We start from the raw sequence: 25,886 nt of genomic DNA on the forward strand, positions 1-25,886 counted from the left end.
TGGGGGGCACATGGTTTGTGGGGATACGACCGTCCGGATCCTTCCCCCACTTAACTATCTCCCAAAATTTGATGGGATTGCTGGACATGGAGGCTACCAACAGGTCGGACCAGTATTTATCCTCCCACTCCCTTTTAGCCTCCCCTTGTGCTTTCCTATAGGATGACCTGGCGGCTTTCACCAAGCTAGCATTCCGAGACTTAACAGCTTTAACTAGGGCAGTATGTGCTTCCCTGCATTTTTTATTGTACCATTTGTGGGGGCGAGTGGGTACCAGGTTATTTCCCTGTCGGCGAGGTTGAGAGAGCAGAATTTTTAGATCCTTAAAACAGCGATTATGGAGATTTAAGATATGGTCAGCTGCTCTGGTTTTGTCCCCCAACTCAGCGTGAGTCAGCATTTCATTAAGAGTAATGTTAACCACACTAGTTATCTTGTTTCTCAATAGCTCGTCCCCCTCAATTTTGGACCATTTTACCCTCTTCCTATCATTTGTTAAGTAGGTGTCCCCCGTCTGTGAGATACCAGGTTCCTCTAATCTTACTAGACCTGGCACCTTTAATTGCAGAGTCAGGGGATTGTGGTCACTTTCAGGGCGGGGAGTTACCTCCATGTCCAGCATCAGAGGCCAATCTGCTACTTTTAGCAGAATGTAATCGATGCGGCTTCTTCTTAGCCCGTTGTCAAAGGTGCAGCTGGCTCCCTGGTCTGATTTAGTTCGGCCATTACAGGCCCTAAAGCCACTATTAAGACAAAAGGCCGTCCAATTTACCGCAGCCTCTGTGGCAGGTACTGATTTTACAGACGTCAGCTCAGGTATGCCCCATACTGTGTCCTCCACGGAGCCCCAACAGTCCCCAGGGTCTAGTAGGGGTTCAAAGCAACAATTTAGGTCCCCAGCAAGCAAGATGACATTGGAACAATCGAGGGCTGCCAGAGCAGATTCTAGTACCTCCAACAATGGTGGCGTGCGGCCACCTGGCAGGCCTCGTGCATATATATTTAACAATATCAGGTCCTGGTGGCCAGTCCTTCCCAATCTAACAATCAGGAGGTCCGGGTTAGGTACACTTATCTCCGTGATACAATAGCCCAGGGATTGTCGCACCCAGATCAGTAACCCCCCGCAGGCTCGCCCTTTGGTATTCCCAGTAGCACTTTGGGTGGCTGCTTTATAAAAATTTACATAACCCTGCTTATAAACTGGGTCCACAGCCCAGGTTTCCTGGAGTAGTATGACATCGTATTTATCCATGAACTCAAGCCAATCACTAGAGTGGACGCGGTTTTTAATCCCAGCAATGTTCCAGGACGCTATGGCAAGAGTTTCCGATGTGGGTACGATAAAAGAGGCCACCACCGCGGAGACTCCAGGCGAATCCTGTCCTGTCCCAGCTTCCAGCCCATTTTCTGACCCCCCCGTGAGGCTATGTTCAACCAACAGCAAAGAGATTCCCCCTTCCCTTAAAGGTGGTGTATTTTTCCCTGATGAAGGTGGGACCCTTTTCCCCTCCTCTACCATGACTGTAAGTTGGATAGGCGCCTGGCCCTGCCTCTTACCACCTACCCCAGGGTCGGCATTTTCTACAGTCACCTACCTTGCCTGAGGAGACCAGCAGCACGAGTGGTACGCAGTGGGAGCAAAAGACCGCGCACACCAGGCACGCCACCGCCGCTCCGGGACTACAGATCCCGGCAGCCTTTGCGGCGGAGGCGCGTTCCCTGACGCGTCACCAACGCGCCAGGAGGGGCTGTTAAAATCAGGAAGCCCTCGGTGAAGCGGGGGGAGCACCATTCTGGCAGTGTCTAGCGGAGCATTCAAGGAAGCAGTCACCTACCTTGCCTGAGGAGACCAGCAGCACGAGTGGTACGCAGTGGGAGCAAAAGACCGCGCACAACAGGCACGCCACCGCCGCTCCGGGACTACAGATCCCGGCAGCCTTTGCGGCGGAGGCGCGTTCCCTGACGCGTCACCAACGCGCCAGGAGGGGCTGTTAAAATCAGGAAGCCCTCGGTGAAGCGGGGGGAGCACCATTCTGGCAGTGTCTAGCGGAGCATTCAAGGAAGCAGTCACCTACCTTGCCTGAGGAGACCAGCAGAACGAGTGGTACGCAGTGGGAGCAAAAGACCGCGCACACCAGGCACGCCACCGCCGCTCCGGGACTACAGATGCCGGCAGCCTTTGCGGCGGAGGCGCGTTCCCTGACGCGTCACCAACGCGCCAGGAGGGGCTGTTAAAATCAGGAAGCCCTCGGTGAAGCGGGGGGAGCACCATTCTGGCAGTGTCTAGCGGAGCATTCAAGGAAGCAGTCACCTACCTTGCCTGAGGAGACCAGCAGCACGAGTGGTACGCAGTGGGAGCAAAAGACCGCGCACACCAGGCACGCCACCGCCGCTCCGGGACTACAGATCCCGGCAGCCTTTGCGGCGGAGGCGCGTTCCCTGACGCGTCACCAACGCGCCAGGAGGGGCTGTTAAAATCAGGAAGCCCTCAGCTACGCGGGACGCGAGTGGGACGCCCGGGGCTAAGCCCGGGGCTAAGCCCGGGCAAAGGGCGGGCCCTCTGAGGCCCTCCGAGGCACGGAAAGGCCAGGAAAGGCTATCTCCCGGAAAACAATCGTGTGGAATTAAGGTACTGTTTCCGGCTTGTTACTTGGCACTTAATATATTACAGATGACACTTATTAACTATTACTTCTTAGCCGGTCTAAACCTATAGTATTTCTTGCTACGATCAGCTATTGACCTGGTCTATCACTAACACTAGTTTTGATTGTGTGACCCTTCAGAGTAAGAGTCTAAAGAATGGGGAAAAAATTGGTACCACCCCCTATTGAGACCGTGAATACTCTTGATTCATATCTTGTCCAAGTGGTGAGCAGTATTAATAGCAAACGAAGGCAATCCTTGGGCCTAAGCCAATCACCTGTGTTGCTTGCTGAAAGCCCACCTACAAGTACTGCAAGTACAGCCATGTCCGATTCCCTGATAGGAAGTGTACAGCATAACCCAGCTGATTCTGACTCTAATCCTTTAGCCAACCACATGGAGGCCACCACTGTCTCTGATTCCGCCATGGATAGAGAAGATCTTATCGATCTATCTGACAATGTCATCACTGAAACAAGCATTCAGATAGAAGCCATAGAAGAGGACCTCCAGCTCCAGCCGCCACCTATTCGTGCTGTTAGAGCATGTAGGAAACAAACAGCAAAACGAGGGGGGAAACAATTGGGAAGGAAGAAGCCTGCCACCCCTCCTTCCAGGCGGTTGGGCAAACATGTAGATTCCGAGGCCGATCTTGAGTCCAAGTGCATTATCGATGATGACCTCTTCAACAGGTTCCAAGATATGATAGATATTAAAATTAAGACCATTATTAAACCTCTGATCGGGAAAGTGGACAAATTAACTGCCGAAGTCAGGAAGCTGGGGGGGGGTTCATAGTAACTTGACTAAGGAGCTAGAGAATTTATCTTCCCTCGTCGCGGATCTAATATCCACGGATGAGGAGGCCCCTTCTACCGATAGTAACTTACAGCCCACTCAACAAGGGTTGTTACCCCTACCCTCACCATTAACATTAACTGTCCTGGATCAGAATGGCGTAACTGGGGACCCTCATACCACCTCCACTGTTGCAACAGTGGTAAGTCATCAAGAGGACAGCCCAGTTCAATTTATCGTGGAAGCCTCACCGGTAGTCTTGGTGCTGGCTAATGTTCCAGCTCTGCCAAAAGACAAAACAGAGTCAAATCACTGTCTTAAAGATAAAGCCATACATTGGCTCTCGAATAATATGTACATGGCGCAAGAAGGGCTTGATAAATTGGCAGGAGACATAGTTTCGACTAGGAGGGTACCCTGGATTGGCAGCAAGCCGAAAAAGTTCCAAGGCGATTGCGTTATTCTAAATTTCACAAACGCCGAGGTCCTTCCTGAAATCTTGAGCAATGTTTTCCCACCTCAGCGGCGCAATGGCTCTATAGTCCCATTAACTCTTAGATTTTTCTATAACGAGCCTCAACCCGCTACCTTACGTAAAACCAATAGGCAGAATAAGTATAGTAACAACAGTAGCTGGGGAGGGGCCATGGGCTTGTGATATGCAAATGACCGGTTCCTGCCTGCAGTACAGCGAGAGTTAGGAAGACCCATTTACTCGCATGAGCAAAATATTCAGCCGGTTCACCCGTATGGGATGGGAACTAACGGGTGGGGGCCTGGTGCACCGGGGTATGATCACAGTGCACGGGGTATCAGGCCAACACGGTGGCAGAGAATGGACCCTTCTTTGATTCATCCAATTACTCCACACCCCCTGTGGAATTTAGCTCATAACGGTCAGGCTCAGTTAGCTACCCCATCTGCTTGGGGCTTTACTACAGGTAATAGGTTTGGCCCCCTATCCGACCTTAATACTTGCGACTGACTTGAACCAGGAATTGACCAAAATAATGTGGGTTCGATCAATTTAAATTCTCGCAGCGATGGTTCAAGTATTGATGATCTCCCTAGTTTTCCTATGCCTAACGTAGCCACTAAGCCCCAACCATCTACTACTCTAGGTCAGCAAACAATCTCATCTGGGGGCGAGACTGGCCTTAATCAGGGTTTGGGTGGAGAGGGCATACAGCGCTGCTGTCAAGCGAAAATTACCGAGGCTTCACTATCGCAAGCAACAGCGGTTGGAGACTCAGAGAGTGGTAGTAAGTTATGGACTAGTAGGGAGTCATGTAAGATTATAAGCTGGAATGTGGCAGGTTTAAACACCAAACGCAAGGACCCTGTATGGTGGAGCTTTATCTCAAAGCACCACATTATTGCCCTACAAGAAACTTGGGACACATCTAGTAATATCTGGTGGGACGGATATACTAGCTTTATAAGACCTGCTGTCCCAAGCAGAACGGGTAGGGCCAGAGGTGGGTTGGCGCTTCTATTCGCCTTGGACTTAAAAGGAAGTTATAGGCAGATTAGGTCCGAATCTGACAATATACTGATTGTCGAAAGGGTCATTAATAAAACCAGTAGGACCTTATATGTTAACTTCTATAACTCTGGGAACAGCGTATATGACGGTCGTAATATTGCCAGTTTGGATAGTATTTTAAATTCAGTCCTACAGAATATCTCTTTTGCATCTGAGTTAATTTTACTAGGTGATTTTAATATACACTTATGCAATTTAGCCTGTAAGGGAAGAGGAGTCAGCGAAGATGATAATGCTGCCCCAGTAGTGCCTCATTTCGAACACTCAGTAGAGGGTCAGGAGCTTGAAGACCTACTTGCAAACTTTAACCTCTATGAACCCAATTTTGGTCTGAGAACGCCAACCTTCACCGGCAGCCACCATGGGTCTGTGATAGATTATATCTTTGTTTCTCTTGGCATCCTAACTCTGACTGCCGCATATAGTACGGTAGCAACCCACTTCAGTGATCATAATCCAGTACTACTTGAAGTGGTGTGGGGCAGCCAGATGGGCGCATCACCATCAATTGTAAAACCAGCCCATTCCTTGAGGACTACAGATCAAGACAGAAGAGTTAAATGGGCGAACGTGATCCCGGAAAATTTCTACAAAAAATGCTTCCCTAAGATCAAAACCCAGGTTGAGCTCTGTCAGAACCCTGACACCCAAGGGAGCCTCATGGTATCAGCCTACGAGGAAATATGTGTCCAGGTTTCTAACGAACTTTTAGCTAAACCCTTTCAGGGAGCTCAGGGTCACAAGCGATGGTTTGATTCTGCATGCTCGAAGGCCCACAGAGATTTGTTGGTGGCTCTAAAAATTGTTCCGAGAGTAAAAGAGGAAATTGCGAGGCTAAGGAAAATTTATAAGTCTGCCGTAAAGAACCGCAAAGAATCCATTAAACGCGAAACATGGGATAACCTCCTCTCGGCGGCGGTGTTGAAGGATAGCAGGAGATTCTGGGAACTTATTAAGCAGCCCCTTTTCTCGGAGGACAGCAATTTACCAATGGATTGTGTGATTACTGAAGAAAAATGGTTGTCTTTCTTCAAAAATTTATATGGGGGTGACACAGTTGATGAGTATATTGACAGGGGTTTATTGCCCAACGGGCCTGTACATCCTATTGTCTTTAACCCCCAAGAAGTAGAAGAGGCACTTGCGGAAACCACTAAACACAAGGCACCTGGCCCCGACGGAGTTCCGGCCGACTTTTTTATGTTTTCACCTAAAATGTGGTCGAGGGTGTTGTCCAACGTGTTTAATGCAGTTAACGGTAATACAGCTCCTGCATCATGGACTACATCTACCATCGTTCCCATTTATAAAAATAAAGGGCAGCGGGATGACCCAGCATTCTACAGGCCCATATCCCTTTTGGACTCAACCGTAAAGATTCTGGGGAGAGTCCTTTTATCAAGATTGAGGGAGAATGTTGAGGGGTGCGGTGGGTTGTGTGAACTGCAATATGGTTTCAGAGAGAGTAAAGGTACAATTGAGCAATGCATTAATTTGTATCTACTCATCTCTAAGTACACGATGGCTAAGGAGGGTTCAGTGTATTTGGCATTTATGGACCTCTCCTCGGCCTTCGACCTCGTTAATAGGTCCAAACTATGGTCGACCCTCCTGGATTTGGGTATCGATGAAGCCCTGGTTATGTTTATGGCCACACTGCACCAGGAGCTTTTTGCAGCCGTTCGAGTTTCCAACAATGGCAGGCGTACCCCTTTATTTAAATCCTTGAAAGGGGTAAGGCAGGGTTGCAACTTGGCCCCCACGCTTTTTACCATCTATATTAACGGCCTGGGGGCTCACCTGCGAGGCCTGGGCACGGACGTCCCACGTGCAGGAGATGCCCACATCCCGGCACTCCTGTACGCGGATGACGCCGTGTTGATCGCCCGCACGGGTATTGGGCTACAGGTTCTTCTTAACTCCTTTGGCTCTTTTATGGAAAATCTGGACCTTAAGGTCAACGCGTCCAAATCGCACACAATGGTTATGGGCCGAGAGCGTACGAAGAGAAGACATAAATCATTCTTCTGTAGTGGGATCCCTGTTTCGGAGGTAACCACATTCCCTTATCTGGGAGTTTTGTTCGACCAAAAAGGCACCTGGGGTCCACAGATAAGTGCAAAGAGGCTGGCAGTCACTAGATCTGCTTCTGTACTTTTGGGTTTTGCTGGCAAGTTGGGGGCCAGGCCCATGCAAGCGATGCTGAAGATCTATAAGAGTAAACCTGTTGCCATTGCCTCATACGGATCTCCTCTGTGGGGGTATGTAAATCTTGACCCCATTCAGAGGGCAGAAAACAGATTCATAAGATCTCTCCTTTCTGTGCCCCAGTCAACCCCAACTTATTCTATCCATAAGGAGGTTGGCTTGCCATATTTGTCGGACTCACTGAGTGTAGCACCTTTGATCATGTGGTTGAAAATGTGGTTAAACGTCGATCTTCCACTGAATCACAAAATTTTGAGGGACGTCCAATCAATGGATAATTATAGTAAAATCCCATGGCTGGCCTATTTAAGTAAATCATTTAAAGACTTGGGTCGCCCAGAACTGTTCCTCTGTCCAGAGAATATTAGGGCTCAGGATATAGCCTTTATAAAAAAGGCATTCAAAGAAGGGAAGGAAGCTTGCCGTGAGGTAGTTGAGCTGCAGAAACCAGCAGTTAGGGCTCACTATCTATTGGTTAGCGTTCTTTATTTGGCACCTTATCTCCGCTTTGTAACAATCCCTTACCATAGGTTTTTATTAACTAAACTTAGGTTCAATCTTATTCATTTTCACCTAGGCTCTTTTAAGGGATGGCAGAAGCCAGAACTAGCCGCCCCTTGCAGTTGCGACAATTTCTCCGTGCAGGATACAATGCACTTTGTCATGTTTTGTAGTCTATATCATGAGCAGAGGAAAAAAATATTTGCTCCCCTTACTTAAAGAAGCAGGGTTCACACAGGTGCGCCCGGCGCTGCTCTATTTACAGCTCATGACTAACCCACGCACAACGTTTAGTCTAGCAAATTTTTTAGTCGCGGCTTCGAGGGCGAAAGCTGTTGGCCAATCTCCGATCTAAAAGATTTTTTATCTTAATGAGATTATGTGTATTGTTTTAAATATAAATGTATCTTTTTTAAATTGTGTAAATAGTATTTATAATGTATACCGAGTATGATGTTTTTTAGATGTTAGGAAACTTAATTATGCTTCTTATGTCATGTTTTAATTGCTTTTGTTTCTTTGTATGACTTTGAATAAGTCGAATAAAGATATTCTGACTGACTGACTGATATATTTCTTCCAAAAACGGTCATTTAGCAGTTAATTTTTTCATATATATCTGTTTATTTCTATTATTTTTACCAAAGTGAATTTATTTTAATTTGCTTTTTCCATTAAGAGTTTTCCATTATGTAAATTCTAAAGAATTTGGGTCTCCTGTTTTACTTTTCTATGCATTTACATACTACACCTGTAAATAACTTGGAAATAAAAACAGAACAAAATGTATCCCTATGAGCTGCCTTTCATTGCAAGTTAGGAGTGCTGGAGAAACACTGTGAAAGCCTATCCGCCAAGATAGCATCACATATGTGGATTACCTCTAAATGATTGCATGTTTCCTGCAATCTTACCTGCACCATCCAGTGTGCTTGAATGGTAGGCAGTTGATTGTGCTTCCTAATTAAAACCGTCCTGTTGCAAGGGGCAGGCATCCACAGCATGGGACAAAGCACTGACTTTCAAAACGAGATGGCTTTTTTGGTTCCAGATTTTGTAACAAAGGAACTGTATGACTTAAGTCTTGTGAATACATTTATTTTGAGTTATCACCATCTAGTGATCTTACTTTCTTCAACAGGAACCATGGCGCTAGACAAAAGACTTCTCCAGGTATAGGCCAAAGTCCCAAAATGCAGTACTGTGATCTTTCAAGGTTTGCGTTTGAGCAGATGTTCCATGCTAAATGAGAGTTCGAATTTTCAGAAGAATGTTTCATATTCCTGTTTTATAGATTTGCTTGAATTATTCGGACTCTCGTCTTGGGTTGTGCGATTTAAATAAATTTGCCATTTCAATACGCTAGCTCCAGACTACCTACAATCATCCTTGAACCTTCTGAGTGGCGGCTGTACACCAGATCACGCCTAGGTGATCATGTTTACAAGGGTAACAGAATATATATTTTTCGTTTGTTTTCTCTCGCCCCATGCATTTAGCCTGCCTCTTGATCTCCTAGCTGCATTTGAAGTTGTTTAGCCAGAGATGCAACTCATGGACGTGACCTGTGTAGCTTCTCCTCCCCGCTCTCTGGGTTGCCTGTAGTAAACAGTTTCGCCCTTGCATTTCTAAATACTTGCATCTCAATGTATTACAGTGTTTGGAAGAACATGCTCTAGAAAAAGAAGAAATGAACCTGCGCCATGAAGAAGAGCTCTGTAAAATCAAACGCCAGTCAGATGAGGAGAAAATGCGTCTGAAGGAACAACTGGTGAAGGGCTTGGAAGAACTAGTGAAGAAACATACAGTAGAGATCAAATCCGTGCAAGCATCCATGGAAGCTGAAAGGAGAAAACTGCAGAAGGTGGGGGTGATATTATGTTACTAGGAAACTGTGCTATACACCTTTATCTATGATATTGTAATTTAATTTACTCTGCGCTATGCGATTGGTGCCCTCAGGGGCCCTCCTCGCCTAGTGGATCGAGACAACTCCCAAAAGTTGTCCCCTGCGAATCATGTGGAAGGAGGTAGTGGGAGAGTAGAGATGGTAAATGGAAGGCGCAAAAGCCATTCATCTGTTGTCCATCAAAGCTCACTGCGCTCCCTGCCAGGATCAGTAAATGATAGAATAAGGCAGGTTGTATGAATAAAGCTCAATATTAATTCTAATAATAATCTTAAATCTGATACTTTGACGCTTTTGTACTATGTGTTCTAGAGGGTCAAATAAACATTAAAAACATGTGCTGTACTGTGATTACTGAACACATGTAATGCGTTTTAAATCCAGCATCAGGGTTTCCAATTCTGGTGCAGTAGAATACCGTCACAGTGAGTTTTTTTTAACCTTTTTTCTCGCAACTATCTCTTTGCAAGATTGAATTCCAGCTCTAATGATTTCCAGAAGGCTGTTTTTACTGTGTTTACTGTCTTTCTGTAAGGTGTTGCATGCCACCTTGTGGTAGCCTCAGTTCTTTGGGTAGGTGAGAATAGGCAGTCCGGCTGGCGGAGAGACAGTCTTGCAGTCTGTGAAATCATATGGTCTGCTCATGTGATACTTCATCCACTGTGCAGAGATGCAGTAGGTAAGGCTTGAGCAATTAATCCTCCCGTATCCACAGAGACCTGGCTTGCTGCAGGCTTGGGAGGTCTTAGGCGTCTGACCAGCAGGACAATACTGTCCTCACCAAATGTAAGTTAAAGATACAAATTAAATTATTAAACAAACATCAAGTAAGCCTTAGGCCCTCATACAAACTGGCCCAGTTCCCTGTGCTCTAAATACACATAAAATAAAATCTGCACTTAGGTGTTTGGAATTTATCATGTACGATAATTATCAGTTATATATTTTGCAGGTAAAGTGGGGCATAGTATGTTAAGTTCGGTTCTGACTGTACCAAAATAAACCGGTACTATCATTTTCAGGGCATTTTGCGTATGCTAAAAATTCAGTAGGTCAAACCTTCAAATATATCCCCTGGATTCGAATTTTTTTACACCCACTATGTACCGAGTGTGATAAAATCAGCATAACTCATTATTGCGATATGAGTGGAGCTTTGAACACTGATTAGTTATTTATGAGCCTGTGATGTCTGCTGCTCTGCAGATAATTGATGTTAAAAACAAAGAGAAAACTGTAACAGTATTTAGGGATGTAAAGCCAACAATAGTAAACAAGATCCAGAAGGAGAAATTATGAGAGAATTTTCTCACACTCACAAAAGGCAGTGGGAGGGCTTCTCGCAAATAAGCGAAACCACTGCATTAGTATTTAGTCAGTACTGACCGTGCTCCTCTTGGGGACAGTCCATCCTGGGTTGCCAGACTGATTTTGACCTTGTTCAATCTCGTCAGTTATGTATAGATTGGATCCTGTGGCACAGTAAACAGGGAACCCAAATCTGAGCACACTATTCGCCAAGTAGGACGTTACAGCAGACACCCAAAAGAGGATGGGGCAATGTTTCCAAAAAGTCTGAACCGCTGGCAATTGCGCGGGTTGGCATTTCAACCCTTCGTTTTTCATCCACTGTTCATTGTAGACAGAGGTCAATCTTATGCAAATCAGTACTTACCAGACTTCTAATTGGAACAGTCCACTCTAGACTGTCTGAATTTTCTGTCTTTGGTGAGAAAAATTGTATACAAAACATACCTTTTGCCTACACTTCCAAATGTGCATAATGTACACATGAGCAGCATACACTATATGTACATATATGTAGTAAATGTGGAAGTCAGCTATATTTTCTGGGTGTATAGATTGTGCTTTCTAAGAATTCATTCTGATTCGTCCCATAAAAAGCTTCATTAGCTGTCTTCCTTGCATTCTGCTAAACAAGATCCAGGCATGCTGAGATTCACGAAAGAGGCTTAACCGTGCCATCATGTTGAATGAAACCATGTATCTTAACTTAGAGACATTAAAACCGAGCCTGAAAACAGTAAGGGCATGATTGCCCGACTTAGATTTTGATGACAATGGAAAATCATCAAATCTCTGAAATAAAATGCTACTTCCATAGGAGAATGCACTGGCTCAGTTTCCTTCTCGGAGATGACCATTTGAATTTTATTATGCATGATTAATTAAAACCGTTGCATACATTAAAACTTGTTTAAAATATCTGTTCATATGTAATTAAAATACTATTGTATTGTCCACATATTTGAATTCCATTACTCGTTAAAAAAGGAGAGATAAGAAGTTAGAGGAGGGCGGATACCACTGTTATTTGACCTCTTCCAGTGTGCCATATAGTCTTTTCCCGGTGGGTCGCAATGTTGTTATTTAGAGGGCCTTGCCCATTGAAGGGATTCTCATCATAGTCATTGCCTTAATTCTTAATTTCCATCGGCAACTCGCGACGCTTTGTTAGGAAAACCCCAACCAAATGGTTGTGATGTAGGTCAGAACAGAGGCCTCCTTTTCCTTTTTTTTTATTTTTGAATCACCTGTTGCGATTTTAGGTTTGGTGAAAATGGGAAGAGATTTTTAGAATGTAGGCTCCGTAAGGGAGTCTTCTCCCACTCGCTCTGGTTAATGAGTGTTACCGTTTGGCAAGGCTTCTGTGGTTGAATGTTCCAAGGGCAACATACGTAGAGATTCCAGTCGCTTGGCTGTTATGTCGAAAAACTTTTTTAGTCGACAATTGAGCTGCACTTTCTCTGAGTTGAAACACAGGAAAGCCGCTTGTCTACGGGTCCTTACTCCCTTCTGGTTGAAGACTGGTTTTAAAAGATTTATTCTTATGTCTCTTAGGTTATTGCAGGTGCAGATAACATGTAGTAAGTCCTCCAGTCCGCAGCCACAGAGGCGACAAGGCTGGTCACCTCCTTTTCTCTCCCAGGGGGGAAGAAACTGATTAATTGCGCCAATCCCCAGGCGAAGTTTTAAGAATGTTTCCTTTGTAGTAGTTTTTATTCAAATTTTCAAATAAGATTGGGGTTTTAAAGCTTTGTACGTATTCAGTACTACCCATCCGTGTGATCGTTTGGATAGCGTATTTTTTTCTTCTACAACTGACAGTTGTCGACATACCTTTGTTACTGTTTTTTTAAATACTGCATGTGACACTGAGATGATCCAGAGGTCTGACAGTCCTAAGTACTTAATTGAGTCCTGCAAGTACTCTCTAGCTGGTGATTTTGCTGGACGGGAGAGCTCAACCCAAATATGGCTGTTCAGGGAACCTTCTGCTGATTCTTTTATTTTATGCCAGCATTTTGCGTATGCTCCCCTTCTTTCGATTGATTGTTTTTGTACTCCAAACTCCAGACGAATTTGGGTCGGGGATGCATACCGTGGGATGTGAAAAATGGATCGATATGCATTAGTTATTGTATTGTCCACTACTGTTGCGTCTTTGCCCTTCATTGCTGAGCTACTGTATGTAATCGTCGGGTGAAGTTTTGCTTGCAGGACTTTTATTAAGGGATCGAGTGTTAGGTCCGGTAGTTGCTTCTTTAGAGGTTTTATGGCCAGATACACCTCTATCCCTTTCCTCCGCACGGATTCAATCTGTAATTTAAATCAGTTGTTTTGATCTAATCTTGAAGATGAGCGTATGGTGAAGGAAATTCTCCAGATTAACCATTTTACTCGAAATTTGGAGGATTTTCTAGTAAGCTCAAACTGTAAATCAGGACAGAGGAGTCTTTTCAGTTTTTAAGGCCACTTTATTGGCACTATAATTATGAATATTTGATTTGTGAGGTTCTTTACAAAATGTTGATAACACAATGATTAAATATGGCATTTTATTTTTCATAATGGCTGTACACTCTCCACTGCACAAGGGTTTTAGGCAGATCAATGCATTAATTAAATGGTTTATGTAATTCAACAAGTTCACAGTTTTCAAACGTGTGTAAAGATTACTGTCTTTTCATCAACTAATGATTTGTATTCTTATTTTAATCTAGGACATTCAATTGCAACTAGAAGAATTCAAGAAACAGTCAGAGAATGAAATACAGCAGCATGAAAAAGAGAGGGAAATGCTCAAAGGGAAACTTAAAGATTCGCTGTTAGAGGTACATATTTGCTTATAGTGATGTATAAAGGGTGTTCTGCTTTTAATGCGTGCTTACCAGTTTTCCTGGACTTTGCATTTACATGTTTTCACTTTTTCCCTGACAGCAGAACTATCCACAGGTCCACCATGGTGAAGGCTGTTCTGGCGGCCATAACACACCAGAAATATCATTAGACAGGCTTGCTCATTTAAAATAGATGGCCGCCACCCTTTCCAGGAATGTCCATTCTGTGAAACAGCACCTTTTAAACTACACTGCAAAAGCCATACAATGCCCCATGCAAAGGGACACAATAAAACGTATCAGAGAGATTTTACATGTGGGTGCAAGAAATATATCCTCACTTTGTGGTTGCATCTCTCGCATCCACATTTGTGAAAGTCATTTCATGAGTCTGCCATGGCAGGTTGACCTCCCACCTCAGAAATGTTTCCCTGGGACGCCTCAAGCTGTGTCAGTGTGGGAGTGTTCCCTCTTCTCTAGCTGTTATTTGGAAATATGACACATTGTCCTCTATAAGTGTGACATAGGTCTCTGTCACTCAGAGATTTTGTTGGGCTGCTCATAAAACTTTATAAGGGGTCCTTTTGGCTTCACTTAGATGATGGTGACTAAGTAATTTCTGAAAAAAACAGATGAAACTTCACCCCTTGGAGAAGGCGGTGATCATGATGGCAGAGCTGGCCCTGGCTCAGACATGTGACATGGAGAACTCTGAACACTTTAGGCCGGCCATTCTACCATTCCCAACGGCATCCTTTCTGTGCTAGACTGCTATGAAAGCCATTAGTCTTTTATTTTCTAAGAAAAAAAACTTGAATATGAAAATATATTTACAAGAGCGCCATGGTTGGTGGTTGTGCCATCTCTCCTTTTTTTACCGATGGAGCTCCTGCCCTGGTGAAGATTTAAATACTGTCACCCCAGTCCTTTTAGAGCCAGGCGACCAAACGTTAATGCTCAAGTTTGATGGAATGCCTCCTTTAAAATGTATATGGGCTCTTTCGCCTCTTAACTTTTTGTATGTGTGTGTTGCCATTCACCAAAATCTTATCATTAGATATATCATTTCTCTAATGCACGACTGGCACATCAGGTATTTTTTATTTGTTAGTATTTCAGTGGTGTCATTTCAGCAAGTTACTAAGTCATGGAAAAATGCGTGAAATGTTTCCTTTCAAGCTTGGTGGGATGGAATTTGATACAACCATAGATTAGATAGGGCTTACGTTCACCCAATCACACTTGCTATTAAACGAGACATATTGTGGTTGCCTATTACTAATTTCCTAAATGCCTCTGCTCAAACCTTACCCTTACATAATCCTTGCAATGAAGAAGTATCCAAACCCCCTTGAATTCAATGGTTATTATCTTTTGTCTAATCTGTTTTATCTTCTGGTTAAAGAATAAGTTAATACTGTAGGAATTATTATAATATAATTGTTATGTTTTAATTATAAGACCAGTCATACCATTTGATATCACCCCCTCTCTCTCCCTTCTCCTTTTCTCACCCCTATATGAAATATTTGTATTATATTATAGTTATATACTGTATTTTTATTTGTTGTACTATCTTTATCTTTACATCACATAAATTCTCTTTTAAAACTTAAAATATTTCAGTGGTGAAGTTTGCGTATATATTGCAGATATCTCAACATTTGAGGTACAGATAGCTAAAACCCTTTTTTCTGCTTGAGGAAGAACGAATTATGGAAAATCTGTAATATTTGATGCATAAGTATATCAATTCTCATAATTACAAATTGCATACTGTGATAACACTTGTTCATTCTGCATAGGTATTGGGGAAATACGGTGCACATCTTCTTACTAACTCCATTTTGAGTCAATCTTGATGTACAGCTGTCTGGAAAGTTTTTTCTACCTGTACGTTTGGTGTATATCATATTCTTGATATAAACAGAAGCCATAACCCAGCGTCCTACTGACATATTGGCAACTTGTCTTAAAGACAGAGGGACATATTTACAAAAACTTTGCTCAGGGCAGCCTTCCAAGTCAAGTTCAAGTTCAAGTTCAAAAAGCTTTATTCGAAGTGTAAAACCAATTCATAAAAGCATACAACAATCACAATTGTTAAAATTCATCATAAGTACACATTACAAAATAAGAAATCAATAATTGGGTTTAATCTAATTGAGTTCTTAGGACTTGACACAGGGTATTCAATAAAAACTTATAAATTAAAATTAATGGTTCGTGAATTAATTCATCAAAAAGGCCACAGTTATTCTTGATATAAACAGAATCCATAACCCAGCGTCCTACTGACATATTGGCAACTTGTCTTAAAGACAGAGGGACATATTTACAAAAACTTTGCTCAGGGCAGGCTTCCAAGTCATTTTGCTGCGCTACCCTATGCCAATTAGAAAGGGCAGGAATGCATCATATTTACAAGATACAATGCATTCCTGTCCTTTCAGCCAGCGCTGTTGCACAATTAATAGCTGTGTGCCAATGCAGGCACCCTTGCACCATGGTTCAAGCATGTCTGTGTTATTGGTATGATTGTTTTTTTGCAGCAAGAGATACATTCCTGCACAAAAACAATCACTAGAGGCGCTTTCCGCAGCACACATGGAAAGAGGAAAAAACAAGGTGAAATGTAAACATTTCCCCTCGTTATGCCTGCTCTAGGAAGGCACAAGGTTTTGGTGCTGCCCCAGGTTTACGAGATATTGCAACTCTGGAGCAGTATCTAAGTCCATGGGTGTGGCGTAGGAACACCCACATCAACATGCATGGAACACCTCTTGGTCGCAGTGTAAGGCAAGGCAGCAACTTGTGCTGCTTTGCCTTACTCCATATCTACTAGCCCATGCAAAGCCATGCAAGGTGGGTTTATGTGGCCTTGTAGATATGGCTAAGCCCTGTGCGCCACCAGACTGTCACAAAAAGTGACGTTCCGTTAGCCTACAGGACTTGTAAATAAGTCCCAAAAGTTTTAATGAGCCAAAATTATTTAATCACATATTAGTTATGCAAAACACACAAAAGCATCATTTATCCATTTTTTAAATAGGAACTACTACTTCTCCACGTATTTGGACCTGAATTTCAGACCAATAAGATCTGCATTCGGTTTACATCTACATTTGAGTGAACATTTGCGAAGTTATGGAATTTACAAGCATTTAAAAGTGTACTTCTGATGCATGGGAATGGTTTCAGTTTTCCTGTAGTATTTCTGAATAACTTTTGTGAATTCTACTTACCTCCATGTTTAGCCATTTCACCGGCATAATTGTATATTCTGTACAATTATGCTTACAAGAATAGTTTCAGTAATTTGCACAACTCTTTATTTTTTTATATGAAGAAAGCTTCCCCTTGATAAAACCTCTGCTCCCTCACCCCCACCAATTGTGGGGACATTCCCAGCCCTTCAGACCCTGAAAGAACATTTACTCCTTCCCTTTTCCAGAGTGCAAAGCGATGTGGAACCAGTTTTTAAACCCGTAAACTGACATGTTACACATGAGAGCAGATGTGCCCCTATGAAATATATCCCCTGTTAGAAATGGGGGTCTCTCGTTGGGAATGGTTAGCACCTTTGCCCAAGTAGAGACCTTTTTTCCTAGTCAGGGTAAGGGGGATACACTTCTAAAATAACCCCTGCTCACCCCCTTAGTAGCTTGGCATGAGCAGACAGGCTTATCTTAGGCATTGTGTAAAGCAGTTGTGCAAACATACAGTAACACAGTGAAAACACTACAAAAAATAAGTAATCCTTGTCTAAACCAAACAAGACCAACTCAACAAAAATCCAATATACAGTTATCAAGATGTGACTTTTGAAAAAGGTAAATACTGTTCTGTCCATAACAAGCTATAGATGCTACACTTTTAAAACAAAGTACCTTGGATGCGTCAAATTCATAAACAAAAACAGCTGCAGGGAAGGTGATGCGTCAGTTCCTTATGCACAGGGAAGGTGATGCGTTGGTACCTTACGCACAGGGAAGTTGATGCGTCGGTTCCTTACTCAAGGAAAGGTGATGCATTGGTTCCTTACTTCGGCCCCGGCTTTGCTGTAGACTTGGTGCATTGGTGCGATCCATGTGGATTTGGAGACGCGTTGGTCCTTGATGGGGCGGCAGCAGCGCTGGGCTGATCTCTCCAGCTGCGGTCCCCCGATGTGCAGGTTCTTGCAGTCCACAGCAGGTCCGGCGTGGGAATCGGTAAGGTGAGCACGAGACTCGGTATGCAGCAATTTCTCCAGCCGCAGGGAGGCGCTGCGTCTGTTTCTTCAGCGCCATGTTGGCGATGCTTGGGAATTCATCCCGCTCTGCGGTGTTGCATCGAAAACTGGTGCAGATGTGTCATGCTTCTTTAGTTGCTTCTCTTTTCCCAGCTTCTAGCAGCAGGAACAACCTCCAGAGGCCACAGGCACAGGTATCTCTTGGCAGGTTAGAACTCAGAGTAAGAAAGTTTAGGGGAGTTGGTGGTTAAGTCTTTGTGTCCCTGAGACTACAGAACAGGAGGCAAGCTCTACTTCAAGCCCTTGGAGTTCTTCTTCAAGCAGGATACACAGCACACAGCAAAGTATTTGTCTTCTCCTTGGCAGAAACAGCCACTCCAGGCCAACCCCAGACAGCACACAGCAAACTTCCTCTTCAGCTTTCCCAGCTTTTCTCCTTGGCAGAGTTTCCTCTTGAGTCCAGATGTATTCTAAAGTTCTGGGCCATGGCCCCAATATTTATATCCCATTTCTCTTTGTTTCCTTGTGGCAGAGAGGCTCTGTGCTCAGTCTAAAACAGTTCTGTCCTCTCTGGTCCAGATTCCTGCCAGGGGTTGGAGACAGCATTGTGTAAAGCAGACCAGGCCCATATAGGTGTAAGGAAATCTTCCCCCCTACTTTAAATGCAGTCCAGGTCTATTCAGCCCAGCCCTGACTCATCCAGGAAAGGCAGGACACAGCTCAACCCCCCAGTGGTTGTCTACAGTGAATACACATTCCCAGCCCCTGTCGCTCCAAAGCCAGACAGTCAATCTACAAACCAGCAGAGGCACACAGGATGGCTAAGCAAAAAAATACCCACTTTCTAAAAGTGGTATTTTCAAACACAATATAAAAATCATCTTTACTGAAAGGTGCATTTTTATATTCTGAATTCAGGTATACTAAACTCCATCTTTCAATCTGGTCCCAATGGAAAGTTATACTTATAAGATGTTATAAATAAACTCCCATTCTATCCTATGGGACAGATAGCCTTTCAATAGTGAAAAACGAAATACACTGTATTTCACTATCAAGACATGTCACACACATCAGTCCATGTCCTACCTTTCACATACATTGCACCCTACCCACAGGGGTACCTAGGGCCTACCTTAAGGGTGACTCACATGCAATAAAAGGGAAGGTGAGGGCTTGGCAAATGGTTGCACTTGCCAGGTGGACATGGCAGTAGAGACTGCGCACAGACACTACAGTGGCAGGTCTGAGACCGCTTTGAAAGGCAGCTTGTGTGGCTGGCACATTCACTGCTGCAGGCCCACTAGAAGCATTTGACTTAAACGCCCTATGTACACACAGTGCACTGTCCTAGAGAATTAGTAGTAAGTCTAACAAGCCAATCATGGAAACACCTATCCATAATAACAATGTACAGAGGGAGCACTTGCACTTTGGCACTGATCAGCAGTGGCAAAGTGCCCAAAGCATCTAGACCAGCAAAACCGAAATTCAGCACACAGCAAGAATACAGGAGGCAGAGGGAAAAAGACAGGGGGAACCATGGCAAGGATTCAAAGTTTAACACCCCCATGTACTGTACTATACATGGGGGTAATGTTGCATTTGAGTAAATTGATTTACAGGTGCAAATTTACCTGATTAAAGTTGCTCATTTTAATCAAGCCACTTGTGCCACTACCTTGAACTTAGTGTGCAAATGGCTTTGGGAAGGAAACCCTTTCTGTAGGTGTGTCATTTTCTGCAGATTCAGAAAAATCTACGCATGGGAGTCGGCATACTGCCCGGCCTACCTCCTTCGCACTTTCACCGTGGTTCGCCACATGCACAATGGAAATCTTCAAAGCACATTAAACTAATTTTATTCATTGTTTTTTTCCCCACCAGGATAGCATTTTCTCTTACAAATTTTAAATGCTCATGCTAAACTTTTATTATAGCCAACTTTATTGCATTAATGGATTGGAAACACCATTTAAAACGTTTGTCAGTAACCATAAAGTTACATTTTTTGTTTTCCTTTCCTTCCAAATGGAATCCTATGTCCCACCCTTGGGACACCATGCGCTCCCCATTCCTAAACTTAGAACTGAGGAGTACTGCTGTCCTAGGTTGTTCCTTCGGAATTCCTGGCCTGATATAGAGTTTGGTAGAAGGGTTACCCAGTCAGACATGCAGTGGATACACTGTCTTCCTTATCACAAGTGCAATGTATACGAAGGCACTTATAATTAAGTGGACGGGATATTCTCTGATATACACTACTTTTTTTGTGACTGAGTAACCCATCTGCCAAACTCTAAATCAGGCCCTAAGTTCCATCTTAGGGTGTAAATGTCGGTAGAACATAATTTTATGAATTGGAATCTAGAGATTATGTTAGATGATGCCTTTTTGTGCAGGAAGGTATGTATTACATATGTTAGAATAAAAATTAGGTTTTTCTATAAGTTAGCATTTGTGGCGCCATTTTGTGTACCGGCGCCAATTTGTATTATGATCTAAACAAATTCTCTGGCATTTCTCTGAAAGGGCCTTCTCTAGGTTATGCTTCTTTGGAACTGAAATTCGTTACACTAATGAATGCACTGTTCTTATTAGCGAATACCTTGCCTCTGGATGTAAGCCCTCTTCCACTTGTCTAGTGGCGGGCACAGGCAGGAATGACCTTGACTGGTAGATAATGTGTGCCCGGCTTCAGAACTGAAATTTACTCCTTTGTAATTTACTGTCCAGCTGTCTTCCTCTGAAAAATTCCATGGTGGGCATGTTTTCATTGATTCTGAAATGTACATAATGTATTGTTATGCTTGATGAATTTACACTCTCTCTGCAGCACTCTTGGCGACTGGGCAGACAGGGCTCCGCTCTGAGCGAACTTTGAATAAACTATTATTGGTTTGTATTCTCTACTGTCTGATCGACTCTTCATTTTGTAGAAGGCAGGGAGGTGATCATGAGTGACCCGAATCGGGCCACGTCCTTCACATGCTTAAAAAAGGGCCATTTGTCTCTTCCACTTGGTAGAAATCGTCCTTGATATTCATTTATGTGGATTGTATATTTCCAGGCAGCATATGGTCTAACATGCTATCCTTTACAGGTGAGAGCAGTGTCAAGTTAATGTTATACAGCAATCAGTGTTGACAGCTGCTCCTGTGATTACTTTCCTCGCTTTCTTGGCTGTTGAAACATAGCCCACCTGTCAGCTCTTGTATTCCCTGCTAGCTGGTGAATGTCTTAATTTCTGTGTCCATTTGGTAATCTGTTGCAGGTTACCAGACTCGAAGAAAATCTCAAACAAAAGCAAAGCACTGCTGGACACAAAGAAATGTCACAGTCACATTCCAAAAAATCCCGAGACAGGCTGCAACAAGATTTGGATCGAGCCCGCTGCAGAATTTTAGAGCTGCAAGTAAGCATCATTTTTGTTCAACTAAAATCTTCCTGTTTTGTGTCACTTATTCCGCTGCCATTCCCAGCATTTAGCTAATATGAATATATAAGGTGTACACACCAAAGGCTCGCAGGACGAATGTGCTACTTACCAGTGGCGGCTCCTCCGCTAAGCTGGAGTAGCGTAACCCCACTATTTCAACTGCAAGCTGAATACACAAAATAAAATAAAGTTCCATCTAACCTGGCTTGCAGTTGAAGCCAGGTGAGGTTACGGCCGGGCAGGGCTCCTGTGACGTCGATGGACGAGGAGTGGTGGCTGCACCTTAAGTGCGCATGAAGGTGTGGCTGGCCATCTCAGGCCAGCCAAACCGTCATGCACACTTTGCATGTTCTCCACAGGCTGTATTGTACAGCCTGGGTGGAAAAGATGCACAGCCTCCCAGTCCCTCTCTGAGCATGAACCACGGCACTCGGACCAACCACAATACTGCTGTAGTGCAGCATCGTGATTGGCTAGGGAATTCTGGGCGGCTGTGTGCTTCCTGCTGTGGAGAAGAGGACGGAGGAGAGGTGGCAGCCGGAAGTCTTCAGATAAGTGCTTTTAATTCTTTTTTCTATCCCCTCCAACCCCCTCCGGTAACAGCCGCTACTGCTACTTACACAAACAGCGATTTGTAAAACACACATTTTTACTATTCACAAAGTAAATTTCGCACTCGTAAAAGGACTTACTCAGACAAAGATTTTTATGTGAATTAATCTACTCCTAGGAGTGGGTGTTTCAAGGCAGGAATATCTTGAACGTTTTTACCCTGACAAACATAACCCTTAATAGACATTATCAAACTTCTCGGACGCATTTCCACCATGAAAGAATTTGGAAATAGAAGCCGGTCAAAGGGCAAAATGAAATGTGTTCCTGTTATGGAAAGGTGAAGGGAACATCCACAAAAGTTTTGGAAGGTGATAGTAAAAATTGGACAGCATGTACAATTGTGCCACGCAGAAGCTCCTCTACATGTGTGAAAAAGCAATTCTCAAAAGTTTTTCAGGACTATGTCCTCAAGTGAATAAGTTGTTGGGCTGCTTCAGATATTCAGAAATGCCAGTGAATATTTACTTTCTAATGTTCATCATACATACCAATATCAGATTACAGTTTATTTTCTTATCTATTTTCTTACTCAAATGCAGCATGCACAATAACGAGAAATATACTGCAGTTAAAAATGTCTCATTAATTTTTGATGTCTCTAAAAGGATCAACTTCAGAGAGAAAGAGAGAAACTCAAGGAACACTTAACATCTACAAGTGCCAGGAAGGAAGAGAAAGCAAGGTAATCCAAGAATAATAATTTCTATGTAGAAGCTCCTTAACCACCTTTGTTTATTCTAGTTGTGGGTGCATTGAAGCTGCATTTAGCATGAGGCATTCTTCCCTTCTTGCGAGAGCGGTTGATACATCCTTGTCAAACTTTCTCTTAGAGACCCAGACATTTTGTCTTAACCTTTGGTGTTTGTATGAACTAGGATGCAGGGCCCATTGTAAGCAAATATAGTACAGGAATGCAGTTTACCCTAACTGGTTCATAAAGGTTCTCGTTAAAAACCTAGGAGTTTGCTTTAAGCTGTTGTAAAAATGTCCACTTGCCGAAGATTTCTGTATCTTGCACAAAACACTGCACTGCCACAGACTGTCCTAGAAAAAACTCAAACACAAGCTCAGACTGCACATAAGGAACCAAATGCCCATTTCTTTATTAGGCATATTCCCCTTCACACAGGCATAGTCTCCTCAGCTATAAGAACGTGTTTTTGCCTTGATTTTATGTGTATTTGTAGCTTTACTTTTATCACTCCTCTCCTTGTTTTCTGTTTTGTTGTAAGTCTCCTCTTTGAGATGGCTAGGGTTTGTCAGCTCCAGGTGGGTTTCCACCAATTTTACTAACCATATCATTTATGGTACCTTGCATAACTGTGTAGTTTTCTTTACTTTTGTTTTCCTTTCGTTCCTCCTTAATACCGCTGGTGTGGGAACCTTCTGTAGAGCGCCCAATATGTCTCGTGGCTGTGCTTCAATCTATATCATTGAATTTTTCATTGTTGGGTAAGAGAGTAGGGACCCCTTTAGGCGTTCTCACAGTTACACTCCAGGTCGTCCATCAGTCTTGTGTTCCCTCTCCATCCTTCCAGTGTTTTGGCTGGTCACTGGCTCCGAAGAGGCATCTGCATCTTCTGTGTACCCTTTGCCTGAAGGAAACGTTTCTCTGAGAGTATATGTGCCCACTTCCTGCCTGACCCTGACATGGCAGTGTCTCTAGCAGTGGGAGCAGGTATACAGATGTTGTGCCGAATCATTCTTGTTGACGGCCTGCTCTGCAGCGCCTAATTAAACAGAGCTGCAGTTGTAGGTGGCATAATGCCCATTGGCTAGGTGGGAAGGGCACACGTATGGAGCTGACTTTGAAATAGTAATATTGCAAGTTGCATCACATTCGGGACAGAATTCTGGCAAATTGATGAGCTGGTCCTTTATCTCTTTTTTATTTCCTTTGCAAAAGGTACATATCTACTACCTGCTCCTGTAAATATAGCATTATAGGAGAATACAGTGTCTGTTTCAGTCAAGCTGCTCTTTAGACCCATAACAAGAACAGATTATTTTATAACATACTCCACTCACTTCCAGTGCCACACCTGGCTTCGTATTGTGCACCTTTCAATTCGGTAGAATTTCTGTTCCCTTGATATTCTACCCATTATGTGACTCTGCACTATTTTCATAATTTATTTCTCCTAGCTGTATCCACCAGTGCATTCATTCTGTGCCTTCTTAATGTTTCTTCACTACTAAAAAGAGGTGCTACCAGGTAATCCACTGGCATAACAAAAGTTGAGGGAGGTCCCCCAGCAAAATACATGGAGGAGCGCCAAACACCCCAGACGTAGTCAAAATCTCTCAGGCCAGTGGCCCGCCACCCTAGCACAGTGCCGGAAGGAGCTCGCTGGAGCTCGGGGGTCTCACCGCACTACAGGGGCTGTCGGGGGCTAATGTTACGCCACTGAGCTCATCATCAAGCGCATTGGATTGGATCCTTATCCTATACCACTGTAATGCAAAGATTTTCCTTTCTCTAATCTAACAAGGCCTGCACTCAATGCATCTGTGTCCCAGAGAAAATATAATTTATATCGGTTACTAAACAATTACATGTAAGTTACAAGGGTATTGTAAGTTACAAAGCAGTTTCATGGTCACATAGATGAAGACTGCAGCAGCATGCCTTTACTAGATTCACAGAACGCTAATATGATTTACCATATACTTTTTATGGTTGTATTGTATTGTAGCACCCAAATACTGCTTCCATCCCTTTGTGTGTTGCTGAAGCACATTCGTGGACTGGTAGCAATCTACACCAGAGTGTTGTATTTATTGTGACCCTATGTGGGCAGCATTTCAGTGTTGTGTGTGAGTGACCGCAGAGGTGTTCTTATCTTGGCTTGGAGCGCAGTGCCTAGCAGTGTGATGAGAGGAAGTATGGGAGATAGGCACACTAATTATAATTATAGTTAGGACAAAAACATTTAGGCACCTGCACGGCAGCGACCCACTCTGAGGGGACAGTCGGGTGCCTTTTGAGTGTACACCAAAAAAATGGAATTTAATTATAATAAAAAAAATGGAATTTAATTATCGAAGGCCCAGTAATACACATGACAACATTGAAAACACAGAGATGCTGTCAGTTGATTAAAATTATACCAAGTGGACAAGAATGGTTGCTGATGACATGAGCAGTAGCGATGCTCCTTTTTATCAATAGCAAAAATTCTGCCCTCTGTTATGTAAATGCACCTCATGAGCAAAGACATAAGTGAAATCAAGGTTGGCAACCTGCACACAAACTTCAGATTTTTTTCAAACGATTTCACCTAGGACGTGTAGGCCGTAGGAGGACAGTATACCCTTCTCCTGCTCTGGAAGGCAAGCAAAGGTAGGCAAGCCCTAGTCGGTCAAGGCTCAGACCATAGTCAGACTGCCACACTGCACATGCAAGGGTGAAAGACGAAGTGATTTATAGGGTGTTGACATGACAGCACAAGAACAAATCAACTCGCCCCATACTGTGATTCTGATTTTACCCCTTTGGGCGAGGCAAATACCTTTTCTTAGATCCCATGGGCCTTTGTGCTTTCTGATTTTATATGAGGATGCATACTACCGCCCTTTTTAGAATGTACTCCCAGACAATTTTCACTTTCATTATCATTATGGAATAAAATATTTCTGGGTAAAAAAGAGACAATATGGTGAAGAAGACGTACTATGCGTCCATTGTTTCGACTAAGACATGAGGGGCAATCCTCTTACACTATTCCGAATGAGCTCAAGGTTAGCAAACGCTCACACACAAGTTATCTCAGTCCATTGCCAGGTCTACACTATAGATGGGAAGAGGAGACTGGTCAGGGATGAGCAACAGGCGATGAGGGGTACCG

The 25,886-nt window shown here is 43.6% G+C and overlaps 1 protein-coding gene across 3 annotated transcripts in view; it reads left to right on the plus strand.

The window, feature by feature from the left end:
- FAM184B (family with sequence similarity 184 member B) overlaps window positions 1–25,886 on the plus strand; it is a 619,377-nt gene that overhangs the window by 163,269 nt on the left and 430,222 nt on the right. For all 3 annotated transcript variants that reach the window (XM_078678422.1, XM_078678421.1, XM_078678423.1), the window contains exons 5-8: window positions 9,360–9,566; window positions 13,637–13,747; window positions 21,259–21,399; window positions 22,644–22,720. In XM_078678422.1, coding sequence (XP_078534548.1) covers window positions 9,360–9,566; window positions 13,637–13,747; window positions 21,259–21,399; window positions 22,644–22,720 — 536 coding nt within the window. The remainder of the gene's footprint in view (window positions 1–9,359; window positions 9,567–13,636; window positions 13,748–21,258; window positions 21,400–22,643; window positions 22,721–25,886) is intronic.

The sequence above is a fragment of the Lissotriton helveticus genome, chromosome 2_2, assembly GCF_964261635.1.
Source record: "Lissotriton helveticus chromosome 2_2, aLisHel1.1, whole genome shotgun sequence".
NCBI classification, from domain to species: domain Eukaryota; kingdom Metazoa; phylum Chordata; class Amphibia; order Caudata; family Salamandridae; genus Lissotriton; species Lissotriton helveticus.